General features: G+C 44.2%; 1 protein-coding gene across 1 annotated transcript in view; it reads right to left on the bottom strand.

Annotated features, from left to right (window-relative positions):
* Positions 1-21,253, bottom strand: part of LOC139422762 (contactin-associated protein-like 4) — a 217,192-nt gene that overhangs the window by 135,213 nt on the left and 60,726 nt on the right. The window contains exons 4-5 of the mRNA XM_071174090.1: positions 20,698-20,845; positions 5,952-6,161 (exon numbers count right to left, since the gene is read on the bottom strand). Of these exons, the coding sequence (XP_071030191.1) occupies positions 5,952-6,161; positions 20,698-20,845 (358 nt within the window). The remainder of the gene's footprint in view (positions 1-5,951; positions 6,162-20,697; positions 20,846-21,253) is intronic.

Raw genomic sequence — 21,253 nt, 5'->3', positions numbered from 1 at the left:
CCCTCATGTATTTGCATCCAATAAATATTACAGTTGACAGTTAAGAATTGGAGTGAAATATGAGCCAATGGTTCACAATATAAGCAGGCATTTTGATTAATGTAAACTACAGAGGGAATGGAATGGTTTTGGATACCGGAAATAAATCTTGGCAATCCATTTATTTCATTCATTTCCACATACAGGCAGCAAAGTTGCTGCAAACAGCTTGTGTCTGTCTGTCTGCTCCTTGGAGGGTGAACAGCCTATGTTTTTCAATGTGAGCACTGCAGCTATATTGATTGCACAGGCTTGCCTCATGAAAAGCCTTGGACCAAAGCTTTGTTGCGACTGTGTGTACATACAGTATGGCTGTGCATGTACACATACTGTATTTGCGTGTTTGGATAGATGTATGGGCAATAATGGTGTATGTGGAAGAATGGTATTGTGGTTTTCCTCAACAATAGGTGTATAGGTTGTGTAGAGAATTCAATATTTATCCATTTTCACAACAAAGCCATATGTATTTGTTTGTGTGCGTGTGAGTTTGTGAGCATGCACATGCACATGCATACATGTTTGAATGTAACTGACAGAGCAGATACAGGGGGTGGCATTTGCATAGTGCTATAGCAGTTCTCCATGTTCTCTATAGAGGGTTCCTGCCAGAGCCTGTATAGTCACAGCTTTAAAGTACAGTGTGCCCCTATAGCAATGTAAATCTGTCCTTTCCCCAATCCTCAGAGAAGCAGAGGAAGAATGGCCTGCCACCCCTCCCTCCCTCACACAGCCATTACAAGACCCTGCCACCCTCCCTCACTCTCCCTCACACAGCCGTGATAAGGCCCTCTTACAAATGGAACTCACTGATTACCTCAAAGAGGAAGACCAGGTCTGCGTCCCAAATAGCACCCTATTCTCTATATACTATAGTGTACTACTTGGTCTAAATAAGTGCACTACATAAGGGAATAGGGTGCCATCTAGGACGCACCAAGGAGAATAGCGTTTAATTTAAGGCTAGCCATCACAGTAACACAAACTGCGCAGAGAAAGCTTCTTGACAGGGGAATGACAAGAGTTACAAGGCAATAGTAAACTGCAGAGAGGTCAATCCCCCCAGATAACCATCTCTGTCTACTCTACATTGTTATGGTCATATTGTGACATCCATCAACGTTGAAGGTACGAGAGGTACAGTATGCTGGTTACTGTTGCTTTCCAGGCACTTTTACTATCCTGTATAGAGGACTCAATGTCAATGCTGTCCTTGTATTGGGACTGTTTCTTATCAGGATTTGACTTGATTCTTGAGTAAATGGCTGCTTAATTATAGCTTCAGGTCTAATACACAGTCAGAGAGGTACTGACCTAAATTATGCAGATAATTCAACCTTGCATTAAAACCGAGGAAGAGTCACACTAATTCAATAGACACAACATTACATTCATGTGAGAGAGAAGAGAAAGACTGAGTGAAAGAGACAGACAGAGCTTACATTGGTAAATTACAGCATGAAACAAATTGGAAAGAGAGGGGGAAGGAGAGAGGGGGAAGGAGAGAGAGGAGAGAGGGGGAATGAGAGAGGGGGGAAGAGGGGGAAGGAGAGAGGGGAGAGAGGATAGATGTAAAAATAAGAAAAAAACTGATAAATAATATACGCTATTTAGCAGACACTTTTATCCAAAGTGACTTACAATCATGCATGCATACATTTTATGTATGGGCCTTCTTGGGAATTGAACCCACTATCCTTCTGTTGCAAGGGCCATGCTCTACCAACTGAGCTACAGATGATAAATAACAAGGTAACCAACAAGGTAACCAACTGAAATCCATTTTACCTCATTTCTACCAGCATATGTGCACCTAAAAAAAAAAACTCTGGACAACCTTCACTCCACACACAAAGCTCTCTGTTGCCCTTTATTTGGCAAATCTGACCATAACTCTATTCTCCTGATTCCTTCTTCCAAGCAAAAACTCAAACAGGAAGTACCAGTGACACAATCAATTTGGAAGTGGTCAGATGACGCGGATGCTAAGCTACATGACTGTTTCGTTACCACAGACTGGAATATGTTCCAAGATTAATCCAATGGCATTGAGGAGTTTAACACATCAGTCAACGGCTTCATTAATAAGTACATCGATGACGTCTTCCCCACAGTGACGCTACGTACATATCCAACCAGAATCCATGGATTACAGGCAACATCTGCACTGAGTTAAAAGCTAGAGCTGCTGCTTTCAAGGAGCGGGACACCAATCCGGACATTTATATGAAATCCCGCTATGCCCTCCAACAAACCATCAAACATGAAAAGCATCAATACAGGACTAAAATCAAATTCTACTACACCGGCTCTGATGCTTGCCGGATGTGGCAGGGCTTGCAAACTATCATGGATTACAAAGGGAAACCCAGCTGAAAGCCTACCAGACAACTTAAAGACTACCAGACAACTTAAATACCTTCTACGCTCGCTTCGAGACAAGCAACACTGAACCATGCGTGACAGCACCAGCTGTTCCGGACAACAGTATGATCACGCTCTCCATTGCAGATGTGAGTAAAACCTTTAAACAGCTTAACATTCATTAGGCCGCAGAGCCAGACAGGTTACCAGGACGCGTACTCAAAACATGCGTTGACCAGCTGGCAAGTGTCTTCAATTACATTTTCAATCTTTCCCTGACCCAGTCTGTAATACCTACAAGTTTCAAGCAAACCACCATAGTCCCTATGCCCAAGATAACCTGTCTAAATGACTACTGCCCCATAGCACTCACATCTGTAGCCATGAAATGCTTCAAACGGCTGGTCATATCTGAGATCAACACCATGATCCCAGAAACCCTGCACCCACTCCAATTCGCATACAGATCCACAGATGAAGCAAATGCAAATCGCACTCCACACTGCCCTTTCCCACCTGGACAAAAGGAACACCTAGGTGAGAATGATGTTCATTGACTACAGCTCAGCGTTCAAAACCATAGTGCTCTCCATGCTCATCATTAAGCTAAGGACCCTAGAACAATTCGCTCTGCAACTGGATCCTGGACTTCTTGACGGGCTTCACCCAGGTGTTGACGTTATGCAACAACACATCCACCATGCTGACCCACAACATGGGAGCACCTCAGGGGTGTGTGCTCTGTCCCCTCCTGTACTCCCTGTTCACCCACGACTGTTTGGCCACGCACAAATCCAACACCATCATTAAGTTTGCAGATGACACGACGTGGTAGGCCTAATCTCCAATGACGATGAGACAGCCTATAAGGAAGAGGTCAAAGATCTGGCAATGTAGTGCCGGTACAACATCCTCTCCCTCAATATTGGCCAGACAAAGGAGCTGATCTGGACTACAGGAAATGGAGAGCGAACACGCCCCTATTCACATCGATAGGGCTGTAGTGGAGTGGGTCGAGAGTTTCAAATTCCTCGGTGTCCACATCACTAAGGTCCTATCATGGCCCAGTCATACCAACACAGTCGTGAAGAGGTTCGCATCTTCCCCCTCAGGAGAATGAAAAGATTTTGGTTAGGCCCTAAGATCCTAAAAATGTTCTACAGCTGCACCATTGAGAGCATCTTGACTGGCTGCATCACCACTTGGTATAGCAACTGCTCGGCATCCAACCGGAAGGTGCGACAGAGGGCAGTACCTCACTGGGGCCGAACTCCCTGCCTTCCAGGACCTCTATACCAGGCGTTGTCAGAGGAAGGGGTTAAAAATTGTCAAAGACTCCAGCCACCCAAGTAATAGACTGTTCTTTCTGCTACCGCAGGGCAAGTGGTACCAGAGTGCCGTAAGACTGCTGAACAGTTCATCAAAGGCTACCCAGACTATTTACATTGACACCCTTTATTATTACATTTTTCATGCAGTATGTACACTCACTAGACTTCACCCACACACTCACACATACTATTCTGACACTCCAACACACATACATTAAATATGATCACTCACACAACACATGCATATTGACGCCACACACTCACACTCTTCACACACGCTGATGCTACTTTGTTAATTAATTATCCTGATTACCTAGTTACTTTTACCACTACAGTACCTACATGTACATACTTTATTACCTCAATGACCTCAACTACCTGGTACCCCAGCAAATTGACTCTGTACTGGTACCCCTTGTATATAGCCTCATTATTGTTTTTATTGTGTTAGTATTTTATTTTTTATTTGTCAAATATTTGTCTTACTATTTAACTCTGCATTGTTGGGAATGGGCTTGTAAGTTAGCATTTCACAGTAAAGTCTACACCTGTTGTATTCGGCGCATGTGACCAACAACATTTGATTTTGATTTGAAAGAGAAATAAAGAGGCAGAGAGAAGGAGAGAAAGGGTGATGTAAAATACGGAGAGAGGGAGAGCGTCCCGACAAACGCTTTGATTGAGGCAGAGCCACAGTTATTTTGTCAGCGCCAGTCCATATCAAGATAAACAGAATGACATAATCTCTCGTCCATCATAACAACGGATGGTTTTCATTTTCTCCCTCTGAGCTTTCCTTTAAAAATGACAGCATTAACGATGGTTTACTGTCGGCTAGTTGACTATCAGCGTCATTCAATCACATTGTGTAGAAGAGAACAGCTATTGCAGGGAAAACTGGAGCTGCTGTTGAGGAAATTCAGTGTATTGGAGAGGTCTAGCTAGAGCCATGCATGTGGCATGGCTCTAAGGTAGACAGAAATGGTAGTGCCTAGACTCTAGGCCCTAGAGGGAAAACCTAACCTGCCTAGCGAATTGCCTATAAGCGTTATGATTGGAATTTCTATACATGTAGAAACCCCAGTTCTTGCCATCAATGGAAAAACCTGGTTAAATATATAAATGTTAAATAACAAATGGATATAAACTCTCATAAACTGAGTTTTTGAAATATGCAGAAGATGATCAGACAAGGAGACCGGTCTATCCAGGTTCATCACTACTACTTCTACCAAAAACTAAATGTTTAAACCTGGCCACTCAAATAGTTTGTGTACTCACAAGTTACAACCCTCTTCAGTATGACCTTACTGATCACGTAGTGTAAAATGTTATACTGTAGCCTATGGCCATTTGGATTGATTAAGTGCAGCAGACAATTTTGATCCCTTCAACTAGTTTGATAAACTATGATTGTTTTTTGCCTGTTTTGGCACAGGTCCAGTCTGTCACCTGCTGTTTTCATTTCCTCTTCTTATTATGTTGACAATCACGTTATTCCAGTGACAAATTGTGGGGTTTTCATTTTATTCAACTAATAACGAATAGCAGAGCATCCCACAGTAAAGACCCTTTATTGGGTTTTGGATTGGATAACCTAAGTAACCGACTACAGTCTACAGCAAACTGCAGATTGCAGCAATAAGGTATCCTTAAATCATTCAGTAGTTGCAGAATTTATTATGGTCCTAAGTTATCGTAAGTGTCTCAATAATTATGTGTAGGTCTGCTGTGTATTAGACATGTTTAGTGTGCTGATAGTACAGTGTATGTGTATGTGTTTGTGTGTGGGTGTGGGTGTGCTCCGTGTGCTGATAGTGCTTAGTGGATATCTACTGTACTAACCTCCCTGTGAAGATAGAGTGGTGTCTCTCTCTCTACCCTAGTTGTATGCAACAGACAGATGGTCCTGCTAAGAGGTGCACCATATGTTGATGCCTTGGACAGTCTGGCAAGCTGAGAACATAACACCACCTGAAGTTTAGCCCCACTTATGCCTGGTAAACATGAAACTTTATTTCCCTGTCTGCTGTGCATCGTAGTAAGTATAGTAGTTGATGTAACATTTTTACTATGGTAGGCTATTCCCCTAAAACACTGGGTCAGCTCCAAACACATTCTATACTGTGAAAACTATTTATCATAAAAAAAAGTATAGTGAACGTCATAAAGGACATGCGAGATAAATGGATTTTATTGTACTAGAGGCCACTGTACCTTTTCTGAGATGGAGTAAAAGTTTTCCTTTGTGTAACTCCAGCGTGATGGTGTGATCATCTTGTCCCTCTGTGTGTATCAAGGTCCCAGAGTTCTGCAGGGTTTTGAACTTCAGAGAGATGGTGTCTTTGGCTGTTTGACTTGATGTTGGGTTAGGGCTGAACCTGTAGAGCAAGCAGCTGCTGCCGTCAAACCTTGCCACGTCAGACTCTGCAAACAACACATATTACAAGTAAAGATTATACTGTAGAGTATAGTAGTACAAACAACACATTCACAAGTAAAGATTGTACAGTAGAGCATAGTAGTACTGTGCAACCAACACATTTACAAGTAAAGATTATACAGTAGAGTATGGTGGTACAATCCAACACTGCAAACTTTACATTTAATTGTTTATATTTTAGCAGACGCTCTTATCTAGAGCGACTTACAGTATTGGGTCCATACATTTTCATAGTGGTCCCCCTTAGGACTCAACCCCACAACCCTGGCATTGCAAGTGCCATTCTCTACCAACTGAGCTATAAGGGACTACATTACAAACCTGTGATAGTAGAAGTTAAATTCACAGCCCTCATCTTCAGCAGGAAAACAAATGCATACATTCTATTCAGAAACCCAGTGGGAAACACTTGTTGAAATAACATCAGCTGTAATGCTGCTTGTAATGAGCCAATTTCAACCAGATTTGACCACTGGGATACTGAAGAGAATAGTAGAGACGTTATTCACACTCAGTGGCAGCCATTCATTGCGTTCAGTGTTTTTATTAGCAATTAGATGTGCATTATAGGCTCCAGTGTGTGCTGGTTGAGTGAGATTTAGAGCCGAAGCTAATTTCTCCTTACTTAACTGCCTCTAATGAGGCAGGGTAGCCTTGGTCCGTCACACATCAAACCACTTCAATCACTAGATCAGTCTTTTTCATGATTATGATTGAAGAGCTGTGATTAAAGACTAAAGAAGACTTTAATGTGAGAGTACTGACCTTTTATCTTATGCTTTTACCTTATTGATATTGTTTGCAATGCATTGTAAGTTGAATATGACATACTTAAACATATGTAATTTTGGGATTACAGGTCTATTTCCCTGGCATTTACTTTCACGGTTACAAATTACATTGTTAAATGGTCATTACAGAATAATAATACCTATAGCACAGGTAGCAGTCAATGAGGGTTAAAACATAAACCCTTCAGAATGCTGTTCCATAGCCAAAAGCCAGTTAAATAAGTATAAACAAACCGTGGGCAATAATCGTTTAAAGAGTAAAACTGTCTGCTCTTATGTATAATCATTCAAAACACAATATAAAATATCAAAACACATCCACTCTGTCCTCGCTTATCCACAATTGAATACATCTCCTCCCAATAGTGCTGCATACAAAAAGAACACAAAACTATTCATATATTTGTTTAATATACATCATAAATCACCGCTCTACAATGGAGGACTGATTAAAAAACAAACAATCCAGGGACAGGTTGTTGGACTGAGGGAGAAACAGAGCCACAGTGTGAGACATAACAGATATGGATGTCTGTGTGAGACATGCTCGCTGTAAACAGAAATGACAACAGTGATGAAAAAGAAAATAAATGGATCTTTTGCATATTGTTTGTTGGCTCATCCACAGAAAAGAGCATGCAGTTAGTACACATACAGTCCTTCCCTAGCATTGTTTAATACTGGACATATGCAACAACCAGATTACAGTATTCTCATTGTAATAATGCAAAGATGGAAAACTTTGATGTGGGTGGGGACCATGAAAAATCTGAACTCATCATGAGGGGCTGCTGTGGCTGATGAGGGGCCACAGTCGGAGCCGGCCCTAGCCTTTTAGGGGCCCTAAGTATTTTGGGGGTTTGTTTCAGAGTTTAATTCCTGCTAATCTGCACATTTTCCTATTGGGCATAGAGAAAATGTTGCAGTTTTAAAATAAGTTTGGTGCAATTCTACACATTTTGCCATGGGGCAGAGAGAAGATTTTGCACTTGTCTAACTAATGTCATGCAATTAAAAAAAGAAATTCAAAGGGGCAGAAAGAAAATTGTGCAGTTTTACAGCTAAAGTCCTGCAATTCCACACATTTTACCATAGGCTGGAGAGAAAGGTTTCCAGTTTTTAATATGATATCTGAGTGAAAGAGTCTAACAAAATAAATGTACACACACATACACAACATTCGGAAAATATTCAGAACCTTATTACAGCCTTATTCTAAAATGGATAAAAGTGTTTGTTTTCGTCATCAATCTACATACAATACCCCGTAATGAAAAACAGGTTTAGAATTTTTGCAAATGAAAAAAAGAATAATAATGAAATAAATCACATTGTTGAATCAATTTTGGCAGCGATTACAGCCTCAAGTCTTCTTGGGTATGACGGTATAAGCGTGGCACACCTGTATTTGGGCAGGTTCTCCCATTCTTCTCTGCAGATCCTCTCAAACTCTGTCAGGTTGGATAGGGAGCGTCCCTGCACAGTTATTTTCAGGTCTCTTCAGAGATGTTCGATCGGGTTCAAGTCCAGGCTCTAGCTGGGCCACTCAAGGATATTCAGATACTTGTTTCTAAGCCACTCCTGCGTTGCCTTGGCTTGGCTTAGAGTCATTTTCCTGTTGGAAATTGAACCTTCGCCCCAGTCTGAGGTCCAGAGCGCTCTGGAGCAGGTTATCATCAAGGATATCTTTACTTTGCTGTGTTCATCTTTCCCTTGATCCTGACTAGTCTCCACATCATGATGCTGCCACCACCGTGCTACAGCGCTAGGATGATGCCAGGTTTCCTCCAGACTTGGCATTCAGGGCAAATCTTGTTTCCCATTATCTGAGAGTCCTTTAGGTGCCTATTGGCAAACTCCAAGTAGGCTGTAATGTACCTTTTACTAAGAAGTGGCTTCTATCTGGCCACTCTACAATAAAGGCCTGATTGGTGGAGTGCTGCAGAGATGGTTATCCTTCTGGTAGTTTCTCTCGTCTCCACAGAGGAACTCTGGAGCTCTGTCAACCCTGATGCCTTCCATTTCCCCAGATTGCTCAGTTTGGATGAGCGGACAGCTCTAGGAAGAGTCTTGGTGGTTCCAAACTTTTTCCATTTAAGAATGATGGAGGTCACTGTGTTTTGGGGGACCTTAAATGCTGCAGAAATGTTTTGGTACCCTTCCCCAGATCTGTGGTTAGACACAATCCTGTTTCGGAGCTATATGGACAGTTCCTTCATCCTCATGGTTTGGTTTTTGCTCTGACATTCACTGTCAACTGTGGGACCTTAGGTGTGTCCCTTTCCAAATCATGTCCAATCAATTGAATTTACCACAGGTGGACTCCACAATCAGGTTGTAGAAACATCTGAAGGATGATCAATGGAAACAGGATGCACCTTAGCTCAATTTTCAAGTCTCATAGTGTACAAAAGGCTGTGAAGTATTTGTAGATAATCATATCAGAGCTGTAGCTATGCCAGGATGTTACGGACAGCAGCTTCTCTTCTCCACTCGAGCAGAGAACCCTTTTCATCATTTATGTACGGGACTAGAGTTTTTTTGTTATTAGTGGTTATACCTAGCCAGATCCTCTATTGATGGAGTGGCTAAACACCCCTACACATCTCGTATCATGTCTGTTAGGTCTGGGTAAGATATGTATGTAAGAGAGAGTTAAGATAGTCAAGTTAAGTATTGAGACTTTCTTAGGAGTGAATTAACATAGTGAATTCAGGGCTGGCAGTAGAAAATTCTGAAGTATTTGTAGGTAATCATTTCAATAATGTTAGTTCATCATATCAGAGCTGGAGCTCCACCCACCAGTGAAGTGGAGCAGAGCATACTGTCTCCAGCTCAGAGAAGGTCAGCTCGTGAGTAGTGAGAGAAAGTTCCAGCCATCCTTGTGTTTTCCCACCAGTTAGCTTTCATTGTGTTAGCCATGTTAGTTCATATTTCATATCTTGTCTGCAGATGCACTCTGTGAAGATAATGTCATTTTTATGGTTATGCTAATTAGTAGTTTCAACTGCGAGCTAGCAATTGTGAGCTGGCTACCTCTGTTTTGGTTATTATATCATTAACCCTATATTGGTATAGGATAATGTCCCCCAGTGCATTGCCATATCTCGGACTGGCCAATCAAAATAAAAGATTAGGATGGCAAAAGAACACATAAACTGGACAGAGATATGTCTTTTTCTTTGCAACTCTGACTAGAAGGCCAGCATCCGTAGTCGCCTCTTCACTGTTGACGTTGAGACTGGTGTTTTGCGGGTACTATTTAATGAAGCTGCCAGTTGAGGACCTGTGAGGCTTCTGTTTCTCAAACTAGACACTAATGTACTTGTCCTCTTGCTCAGTTGTGCACTGGGGCCTCCCATTTTCAGCCTGTAATCAAATCCACAAATGCTGATGCTCCAGATACTCAACTAGTCTAAAGAAGGCCAGTTTTTATTGCTTATTTAATCAGAACAACAGTTTTCAGCTCAAAAAGTACTACACCGGCTCCAACGCTCGTCGGATGTGGCAGGGCTTGCAAACTATTACAGACTACAAAGGGAAGCACAGGCGAGACCTGCTAAGTGACACAAGCCAACCAGACAAGCTAAATTCCTTATATGCTTGCTTCGAGGCAAGTAACACAAACATGCATGAGAGCATCAGCTGTTCCGGAAGACTGTGTGATCAAGCTCTCCGCAGCCGATGTGAGTAAGACCTTTAAAAAGGTCAACATTCACAAGGCTGCAGGACCAGACAAATTACCAGGACGTGCACTAAGAGTATGCGCTGACCAACTGGCAAGTGTCTTCAATTACATTTTCAACATGTCTGTAATTCCAACATGTTTCAAGCAGACAACCATAGTCCATATGCCCAAGAACACTAAGGTAACCTGCCTAAATGACTACCGACCCGTGCACTCACGTCTGCAGCCATGAAGTGTTTTGAAAAGTTGGCCATGGATCACATCAACACCATTATCCAGAACCCTAGACCCACTCCAATTTGCATACCGCCTACTCAGATCTACAGATGATGCAATCTCTATTGCACTCCACATTGCCCTTTCCCACCTGGACAAAAGGAAAACCTATGTGAGACTACTATTCATTGACTACAGCTCAGCGTTCAACACCATACTGCCCTCAAAGCTTATCACTAAGCTAAGGACCCTGGGACTAAACACCTCCCTCTGCAGCTGGATCCTGGACCTCCTGACGGGCCGCCCCCAGGTGGTAAGGGTAGGTAACAACACATCACCCACTCTGATCCTCAACACAGTGGTCACTCAGGGGTGCGGGCTCCGTCCCCTCCTGTACCCCCAGTTCACTCATGACTGCACAGCCAGGCATGAATCCAATACCATCATTAAGTTTGCCAACGACACAACAGTTGTAGGCCTGATCACAGACAACGACGAGACATCCTACAGGGAGAACATCAGAGACTGGTCGTGTGGTGCCAGGACAACAAACACTCCCTCAATGTGATCAAAACAAAGGAGATGATTGTGGACTACAGAAAAAGGAGGACTGAGCACATCCCCATTCTCATCGACTGGGCGGTAGTGGAGCAGGTTGAGAGCTTCAAGTTCCTTGGTGTCCACAGCACACCAAGATATTCGTGATGAGGGCACGACAAAACCTATTCCCCCTCAGGAGACTGAAAAGATTTGGCATGGGTCCTCAGATCCTCAAAAGGTTCTACAACTGCACCATCGAGAGCTTCACTGCCTGGTATGGCAACTGCTCGGCCTCCAATCGCAAGGAACTACAAAGGGAAGTGTGTATGGCCCAGTACATCACTGGGGCCAAGCTTCCTGCCATCCCGGACCTCTGACACCGCCTGGTATAGAGGAAGGACCTAGAAATTGTCTAAGAAAAACTGTTCTCTCTGATACCGTATGGCAAGTGGTACCGGAGCGCCAAGTCTAGGTCCAAGAAAATTCTAAATAGCTTCTACCCCCAAGCCATAAGACTACTGAACATCTAATCACATGTCTTCCGAGGACAATTTGCATTGCCCCCCTTTACACCGCTGCTACTCTGTTATTATCTATGCATAGTCACTTTAATAACTCTACATATACATATTACCTCAATTACCTTGACTAACCGGTGCCCCAAAACACTGAATCTGTACCGGTGCCCCCTGTTTATAGCATCGTTATTTTACTGCTGCTCTTTAACCTTTTTGGGACAGCGGGTAGCATTTTCGCTTTTGGATGAATAGCGTGCCCAGAGTGAACTGCCTCCTACTCTGTCCCAGATGCTAATACAGTGCCTTGCGAAAGTATTCGGCCCCCTTGAACTTTGCGACCTTTTGCCACATTTCAGGCTTTAAACATAAAGATATAAAACTATTTTTTTGTGAAGAATCAATAACAAGTGGGACACAATCATGAAGTGGAACGACATTTATTGGATATTTCAAACTTTTTTAACAAATCAAAAACTGAAAAATTGGGCGTGCAAAATTATTCAGCCCCCTTAAGTTAATACTTTGTAGCGCCACCTTTTGCTGCGATTACAGCTGTAAGTCGCTTGGGGTATGTCTCTATCAGTTTTGCACATCGAGAGACTGAAATGTTTTCCCATTCCTCCTTGCAAAACAGCTCGAGCTCAGTGAGGTTGGATGGAGAGCATTTGTGAACAGCAGTTTTCAGTTCTTTCCACAGATTCTCGATTGGATTCAGGTCTGGACTTTGACTTGGCCATTCTAACACCTGGATATGTTTATTTTTGAACCATTCCATTGTAGATTTTGCTTTATGTTTTGGATCATTGTCTTGTTGGAAGACAAATCTCCGTCCCAGTCTCAGGTCTTTTGCAGACTCCATCAGGTTTTCTTCCAGAATGGTCCTGTATTTGGCTCCATCCATCTTCCCATCAATTTTAACCATCTTCCCTGTCCCTGCTGAAGCAAAGCAGGCCCAAACCATGATGCTGCCACCACCATGTTTGACAGTGGATATGGTGTGTTCAGGGTGATGAGCTGTGTTGCTTTTACGCCAAACATAACGTTTTGCATTGTTGCCAAAAAGTTCAATTTTGGTTTCATCTGACCAGAGCACCTTCTTCCACATGTTTGGTGTGTCTCCCAGGTGGCTTGTGGCAAACTTTAAACAACACTTTTTATGGATATCTTTAAGAAATGGCTTTCTTCTTGCCACTCTTCCATAAAGGCCAGATTTGTGCAATATACGACTGATTGTTGTCCTATGGACAGAGTCTCCCACCTCAGCTGTAGATCTCTGCAGTTCATCCAGAGTGATCATGGGCCTCTTGGCTGCATCTCTGATCAGTCTTCTCCTTGTATGAGCTGAAAGTTTAGAGGGACGGCCAGGTCTTGGTAGATTTGCAGTGGTCTGATACTCCTTCCATTTCAATATTATCGCTTGCACAGTGCTCCTTGGGATGTTTAAAGCTTGGGAAATCTTTTTGTATACAAATCCGGCTTTAAACTTCTTCACAACAGTATCTCGGACCTGCCTGGTGTGTTCCTTGTTCTTCATGATGCTCTTTGCGCTTTTAACGGACCTCTGAGACTATCACAGTGCAGGTGCATTTATACGGAGACTTGATTACACACAGGTAGATTGTATTTATCATCATTAGTCATTTAGGTCAACATTGGATCATTCAGAGATCCTCACTGAACTTCTGGAGAGAGTTTGCTGCACTGAAAGTAAAAGGGGCTGAATAATTTTGCACGCCCAATTTTTCAGTTTTTGATTTGTTAAAAAAGTTTGAAATATCCAATAAATGTCGTTCCACTTCATGATTGTGTCCCATTTGTTGTTGATTCTTCACAAAAAAATACAGTTTTATATCTTTATGTTTGAAGCCTGAAATGTGGCAAAAGGTCGCAAAGTTCAAGGGGGCCGAATACTTTCGCAAGGCACTGTATATGCATATTATTAGTATTATTGGCTAGAAAACACTCCGAAGTTTCAAAAACTGTTTGAAAGATGTCTGTGAGTATAACAGAACTCATATGGCAGGCGGAAACCTGAGACAAATCCACCAGGAAGTGGGAACTCTGAGGTTTGTAGTTTTTCAAAGCTTGGCCTACCAAATACAGTGTCTAAGGAGTCAAGTTGCACTTCCTACAGCTTCCACTAGATGTCAACCGTCTTTAGAAACTTGTTTGAGGATTCAACAATAAAGGAGGGGCTATTGAGACCTGTTTGAATCAGTGGTCTGGTAGAGTGCCTTGGTCTCATGACGCGCGGTCACGAGAGAGTTAGCTCTCGTTCCAGTGCTTTTCTGAAGACATAGAATTCTCCGGTTGGAACCTTATTGATGATTTATGTTAAAAACATTCTAAAGATTCAAGCGATGTATGGAATCACTTGTTTCTACGACCTGTAACAGAACCTTTTGAGTTTTTGTCTGGACGAAGTGCTCGCGCCTCATGAAGATGGATTACTGGGCTGAACACGCTAACAACAAGTGTCTATTTGGACATAAATGATGGACTTTATGGAACTTTATGAAACAAATCAGTAATTTATTGTCGAACTGGGATTCCTGGGAGTGCCTTCTGATGAAGATCATCAAAAGTAAGTGAATATTTATAGTGTTATTTCTAACTTCTGTTGACTCCAACATAGCGGATATATCTCTGGCTGGATTGGGCTCTGAGCGCCGTTCTCAGATTATGCTTTTTCCGTAAAGTTTTTTTGAAATCGGACACAGCGGTTGCATTAATAAGGAGAAGTCTATCTTTAATTATGTGAATAACACTTGTATCTTTTATCAATGTTATCAATGTTATGAGTATTTCTGCAAAATCACAGGATGTTTTGGAATCAAAACATTACTGCACGTAACGCGCCAATGTAAACTAAGATTTTTGGATATAAATATGCACATTATCGACCAAAACATACATGTATTGTGTAACATGATGTCCTATGAGTGTCATCTGATGAAGATCATCAAAGGTTAGTGATTCATTTTGTCGATATTTCTGCTTTTTGTGACTATCTTTGGTTGGAAAAATGGCTGTGTTTTTTTTACTTGCGGTGATCTAACATGTGTTGTGCTTTCGCTGTAAAGCATTTTTTTAATTGGACACGATGGGTAGATTAACAAGAAGTTTCTTTCATTTGCTGTATTGGACTTGTTAATGCGTGAAAGTTACATATTTCTAAAAAATATTTGTGAATTTCGCACGCTGCCTTTTCAGCGGAATGTTGTCGAGGGGTTCCGCTACCGGAAAGGGCACAGTCAACCTAATGTATGTAAACTTCTGACCCACTGGAATAGTGATACAGTGAATTCTAAGTTAAATAATCCGTCAACAATTTTGTGAGAAATTACTTGTGTCATGCACAAAGTAGATGTTCTAACCAATTTTCCAAAAGTATAGTTTGTTAAAACAAGAAATATGTGGAGTGGTTGAAAAACGAATTTTAATGACTCCAACCTAAGTGTATGTAAACTTCCCAAACCTCCCAACTTCAACTGTATGACTGCACTGCTGGTTAGGGCTTGTAAGTAATCATTTCACTGTAAGGTATACATCTGTTGTATTCAGCGCATGTGATAAATGAAATGATTTGATTACACTGTATTTCACTGTTTAGAGGTATTCAAGTTAATTGTGCCGTTTTAGCCTGTACTGAAGATGGTGATATACACGTGCGGCAGCACCCCTTTGTTCTCAAATTAGTGCAGTCACAGTCACGTTGTATTGCGCTATATGGTTCTGTATACAGTGGGGAGAACAAGTATTTGATACACTGCCGATTTTGCAGGTTTTCCTACTTACAAAGCATGTAGAAGTCTGTAATTTTTATCATAGGTGCACTTCAACTGTGAGAGGCAGAATCTAAAACAAAAATCCAGAAAATCACATTGTATGATTTTTAAGTAATTAATTTGCATTGACCATTCTCTTGCCTACCTTTTTGGAACTAATAAATATAAAATACTCAAACCATCTTCCTCCCGTGTCTGCATCTGGGTCTGGCCCTGAGCCCTTATAGTACGAACTGGCCATGACAGACCCAGCAGACCTGGACCAGCTCCGCCACGCTGTCTCCCTGCAGGGAGCCACCACTGGGAGGCATGAGGAGCTACTTCAGGAAGGGCTTCGTTCCCCGACAGAACACTACGACCAGGGGTTTAAGGCTATAATGGAGCAAATCAGGGAGTTAGCTCATAGGCAGCCTACCACCTCTGAGAACCCCAAACCACCCAGTAACTTTTTCTCTATGAGTGCTGAGTTTGTACAGCCTACTTCGCTCCCCGCAAACCCCGCTTACCTCCTCCGGAGCATTACTTTGGGGTTCCTGGTACCTGCCGGGGTTCTTATTCTCAATGCTCCCTTATTTTTGAGCTACAGTTATCTTCGTTCCCTTCGGACCGATCTAAGATAGCATATATTACTACATTAATGTCGGGAAGGGTGCTCTCCTGGGTGATGGCTGTTTGGGAGCAACAATCCGTCATTTGTCATCATCTGGAGGATTTCATGGCAGAGGTGAGGAAGGTGTTCAATTCTCCGGTATCAGGGAGAGAGGTGGCCCCTAAACGTCTTGAATTACATCAAGATTCCCATCGTGTGGTAGACTATGCTGTTGATTTTTGCACATTGGCCCCCGAGAGTGCCTGGAATCCTGAGTCCCTTTTTCGATACCTTCCTTCACGGACTATCTGAGGTGATAAAGGATGAGCTAGCTGCTCGGGAATTGCCGGTGGACTTTGATTCCCTCATTGCCCTCACCATTAGAATTGATGGGCGGCTAAGGGAATGCAGGAGTGAGAGGAGGTCTGGCCTGGGTCACACTCGTTCATCCACAGTGGCTCACTCATCGTCGAAGGTATCTGGAAGTCCTCAAAGGATATTTTTCAGAGAGGATCTGAAGCCACACGAGCCTCCTCGAGAATCATCGATGACGGGTGAGTCTGACACACCAGAACCTAGGCAACTGGGAAGGGCAACTGGCAAGGTTAACACCTAGGGAGCATTCCCGCAGGCTAAGCTCCAATTGCTGTCTGTATTGTGGAGCTGTAGGACATTATATAGCCACCTGCCCAGTTAAGAGACCAGACACCTTAGTAGGTACAAGCACTCTGGTGAGTCAGAGGGTTCCCAGTCAAAGTCCCATTACCCATACTCCTTTTTCTGTGAGCTTGCTGTGGGGAGACCAGTCTAAGTCTCTCCGGGTGCTTTTTGACTCTGGTGCAGATTAGGGTTTTATGGACGCTACCCTGGTATCAGAACTGGGTATCAATACTCAACTCCTCTCTGTTCAGATGGATGCCAGGGCACTGGAAGGTCACGCCATTGGTAGAGTCACACACAGCAGAATTCCCCTAAATATGCGGGTATCTGGAAACCACAGTGAGTCAATTCAGCTCCTCCTCATTGAGTCTCCCCACATACCTGTTGTTTTCTTTTTTTCTTGGCTCCAAAAACACAACCCAGATATTGACTGGACTACGGGTTCCATTCTGTTCGGATGGAGCCCATTTTGCCATTCAAAGGCGGCGCAGCCATCCCTGAAACGTCTGTCTCCAAGATTAAGTACGGCGTCGGATCTCTCTGCCGTGCCCGGAGAGTATCATGACCTCCTGGAGGTTTTCAGCAAAGCTCGTGCTATTGACCTCCTTCTGGGCACCACACCACCTCGAGGCCAGCTCTATTCCCTGTCCGAATCTGAGACTAAAGCCATGGAGGAGTACATTGAGGACTCACTGGCTGTTGGGAGCATTCGTCCTTCTGCCTATCCTGCCGTCGCAGGATTCTTCTTTGTGGGGAAAAAGGACAAGACCCTGCATCCATGTAAAGATTGCCAGGGTCTCAACAATATTATTATTATTTATTTTTTTAATCGGTACCCTCTACCACTCCTCTCCTCAGCTTTAGAACCTCTCCAGGGAAGTGTGAGTTCCACCGCTCCACTATCTCCTTTCTAGGATACATTATAGCTGAGGGGAATGTACAGATGGATCCAGAGAAGGCGAGGGTGGTGGTGGATTGGCCACAGCCCACGTCCAGGGTGCAGCTCCAATGGTACTGGGTTTTGCTAATTTCTATCGCAGTTTCATTCGGGGCCACAGCAACCTGGCGGCTCCCCTCTCTGCACTCACCTCTCCCAAGGTACCGTTCACATGGTCTCCAGCAGCAGACAAGGCATTTGGGGATCTTAATTAAGCAGCAATTCACTACTGCTTCTATCCTCATCCATCCGGACCCAACTTGTCAGTTTGTGGTGGAAGTTGATGCTTCTGACGTGGGAGTAGGGGCCGTTCTTTCCCAGCTATCCGTTCAGGACCAAAAGCTTATTCACTGTGCCTTCATGTCCCATTGTTTAAATTCTGCGGAAAGGAATGATGATGTTGAAAACCGGGAACTCCTAGCTGTGAAGATGGCTCTGGAGGAGTGGAGACACTGGCAGGAAGGGGCGGAACATCCATTCCTGGTATGGACGGATCATTAAAATGTAGAATACCTTTGTACTGCCAAGCGCCTCAACCCAAGGCAAGCTCGTTGGGCTCTGCTATTTACCAGGTTCAATTTCACCATCTCCTACCGACCAAGGTCAAAGAACGTGAAGCCGGGCGCTCTATCCCGTCTGTACAGTTCCACTGCCACTCCCTCTGAATCTGAGACAATCCTCCCTGCCTCTTGCTTGGCGGCTTCTGTTGTTTGGGGAATTGAGGCTCTGGTTCGCAGGGCACAGTGTTCCCAGACGGACCCTGGGGGGGGGGGGGGGGGGGGGGGGGTGTCCAACTAACTGGCTGTTTGTTCCTGATTCAGTCCGGTCTCAGGTCCTGGAATGGGCTCACTCCTCCAGGCTTACCTGTCATCCTGGTACTCGTTGAACACGGGCTTTCCTCCATCAACGGTTCTGGTGGCCCACCATGGTTCCTGATGTCTCGGCCTTTGTCGCCACATGCATGGTGCGCACAAAGCAAGACTGCACGGCAAGCACCCTCTGGCCTCCTACAGCCACTCCCTGTCCCTCATCGCTCCTGGTCCCATATTTCCCTGGATTTTGTCACTGGGCTTTCCCCGTCAGATGGCAACACCACCATCCTGACGGTGGTTGACAGATTCTCCTAGGCCGCCTATGTCCATCCTTCTTCCGAAGTTACCTTCAGCCAAGGAGACGGTCCAGCTTATGGTGCAGCATGTCTTCCGAATTCATGGCTCCCGGATGACATTGTCTCAGACCAAGGTCCTCAGTTCTCGTCCCAATTCTGGAAGACGTTCTGTACTCTTATCGGGTCGTCAGCCAGCCTGTCCTCTGGGTTTCATCCACAATCTAACGGCCAGACGGAGCGAGCAAATCAAGATATGGAGACGGCACTCCGGTGTCTTGTTGCCAGTAACCCCACCACCTGGAGTTGGCAACTAGTCTGGGTGGAATATGCCAGGAACACTCTCCCCTGCTCGGCTACTGGACTATCCCCCTTCGAATGCTCCATAGGGTATCAGCCCCCGCTCTTTCCAGAGCAAGAAGTGGAGGTCAACATACATTCAGCAGAGATGTCCGTCCGCCGCAATCGGTGTACCTGGAGAAGAGCTCGGGCGGTTCTTCTCAAGACCACCTCCAGGTATCGTTGACAAGCAGAACACCACCGGACTCTGGCTCCTCGCTATTGGATCAGGCAGAGGGTATGGTTGTCCACTCGGGACCTACCCCTCCGGGTAGAATCCCGTAAACTTTCTCCCCGTTTCATTGGTCCTTTCCCCATTTCTAGAGTCATTAGTCCCACTGCTGTCCATATGTTGTTGCCCCGTACCCTCTGTGTTCACCCTACTTTTCATATGTCCAGGATTAAGCCCTTGTCTCACAGTCCTCTGTTTCTAGGCCCATCCTTCCCCGCCGGGTATTCGATGGCCAGCCAGCATATACGGTGAGATGCATCCTGAGGGTTCAACCACGGGGCAGGGGTTTCCAGTACCTGGTTGACTGGGAGGGTTATGGCCCGGAGGAGAGGTGCTTGGTTCCTGCTAAAGACATCCTTGACCCAGTTCTCATTGCCAATTTTCACCGCCGGTACCCCGGTCAGCCAGGTATGCGCCCAGGTAGGACAGCAAGTGGTGCCCCTAGGGGGGTTACTGTCACACCCTGTTCTGTGTCACCTGTCCTTGTGATCGTCTCCACCCCCTCCAGGTGTCGTTTATTTTCCCCAGTGTATTTATCACTGTGTTACCTAACTTTCTGTGCCAGTTCGTCTTGTCTTTTTCAAGTCAACCAGCACGTTTTTCCCGTGCTCCTGCTTTGCTATTCTCTCTTTTGCTAGTCCTCCCGGTTTTGACACTTGCCTGTTTTCTGGACTCCGTACCCGCCTGCCTGCCCTGACCTCGAGCCTGCCTGCCACTCTATACCTCCTGGACTCTGATCCGGTTTTGACCCTTGGCCTGTCCACGACAATTCTCTTGCCTACCCTTTTTGGAACTTATACATATCAAATACTCAAACAATCTGCCTCCCGTGTCTGCATCTGTGTCTGGCCCTGAGCCCTCAAACATTTCTACAAATCACTTTTCATTTTGTCATTATGGGGCATTGTGTGTAGATTAAGAAAAAAAACAATCAATTTAAACCATTTTAGAATAAGGCTGTAACGTAACAAAATGTGGAAAAAGTCAAGGGGTCTGAATACTGAATGCATGATATATACTGTATATAGGGGGGAAATTGATCTTGGGGACTTTAGGGAGTTGCCCATATCTGTTAAGAGGTAATGATGTCCTGTCAAACTCCACTGGTTGTACTTACTGTAAGGGCATCCATAGGCTTCCAGTCTCAGACCTATCCTCCCGTTGGGGTTCCAATCTAGAGGAAGTAACCGCAGGAACCTGGCGAAGACTGGCTGCTGCAGTTTAAACTGCACCACACTGTCTGCATTACTGTTCCCTGTGAACGCCTGGAACACACAGAGGAGACAGTATAATTATCTGCCTGATTTACACATTATACTCACATTATTTGGATGTTACACATCATTGGAGTCTACCTAGAGGCGAACTCCTCATAATAATGCTTGGAACAGAGCAAATGGAATGGCATCAAAAACACATGGAAACCATTTGTTTGATGTATTTGATATCATTCCCCCAATTCCGGTCCAGCCATTACCACGAGCCCGTCCATCCCAATTAAGAGGTCACCAACCTCCTGTGCTGCACATCTATTAGCCATATATACTCCTATATCCTCCACACACTCCTTCCGTGGCCTACAACTGCTCTTATATGCTAGTAAAACTAAATGCATGCTCTTCAACCAATTGCAGCCCGCACCTGCCAGCCCGCCTAGCATCACTACTCTGGAC

The sequence above is a fragment of the Oncorhynchus clarkii genome, chromosome 12 (assembly GCF_045791955.1).
Source record: "Oncorhynchus clarkii lewisi isolate Uvic-CL-2024 chromosome 12, UVic_Ocla_1.0, whole genome shotgun sequence".
NCBI classification, from domain to species: domain Eukaryota; kingdom Metazoa; phylum Chordata; class Actinopteri; order Salmoniformes; family Salmonidae; genus Oncorhynchus; species Oncorhynchus clarkii.
This window is presented reverse-complemented; position numbering and strand designations above follow the sequence as displayed.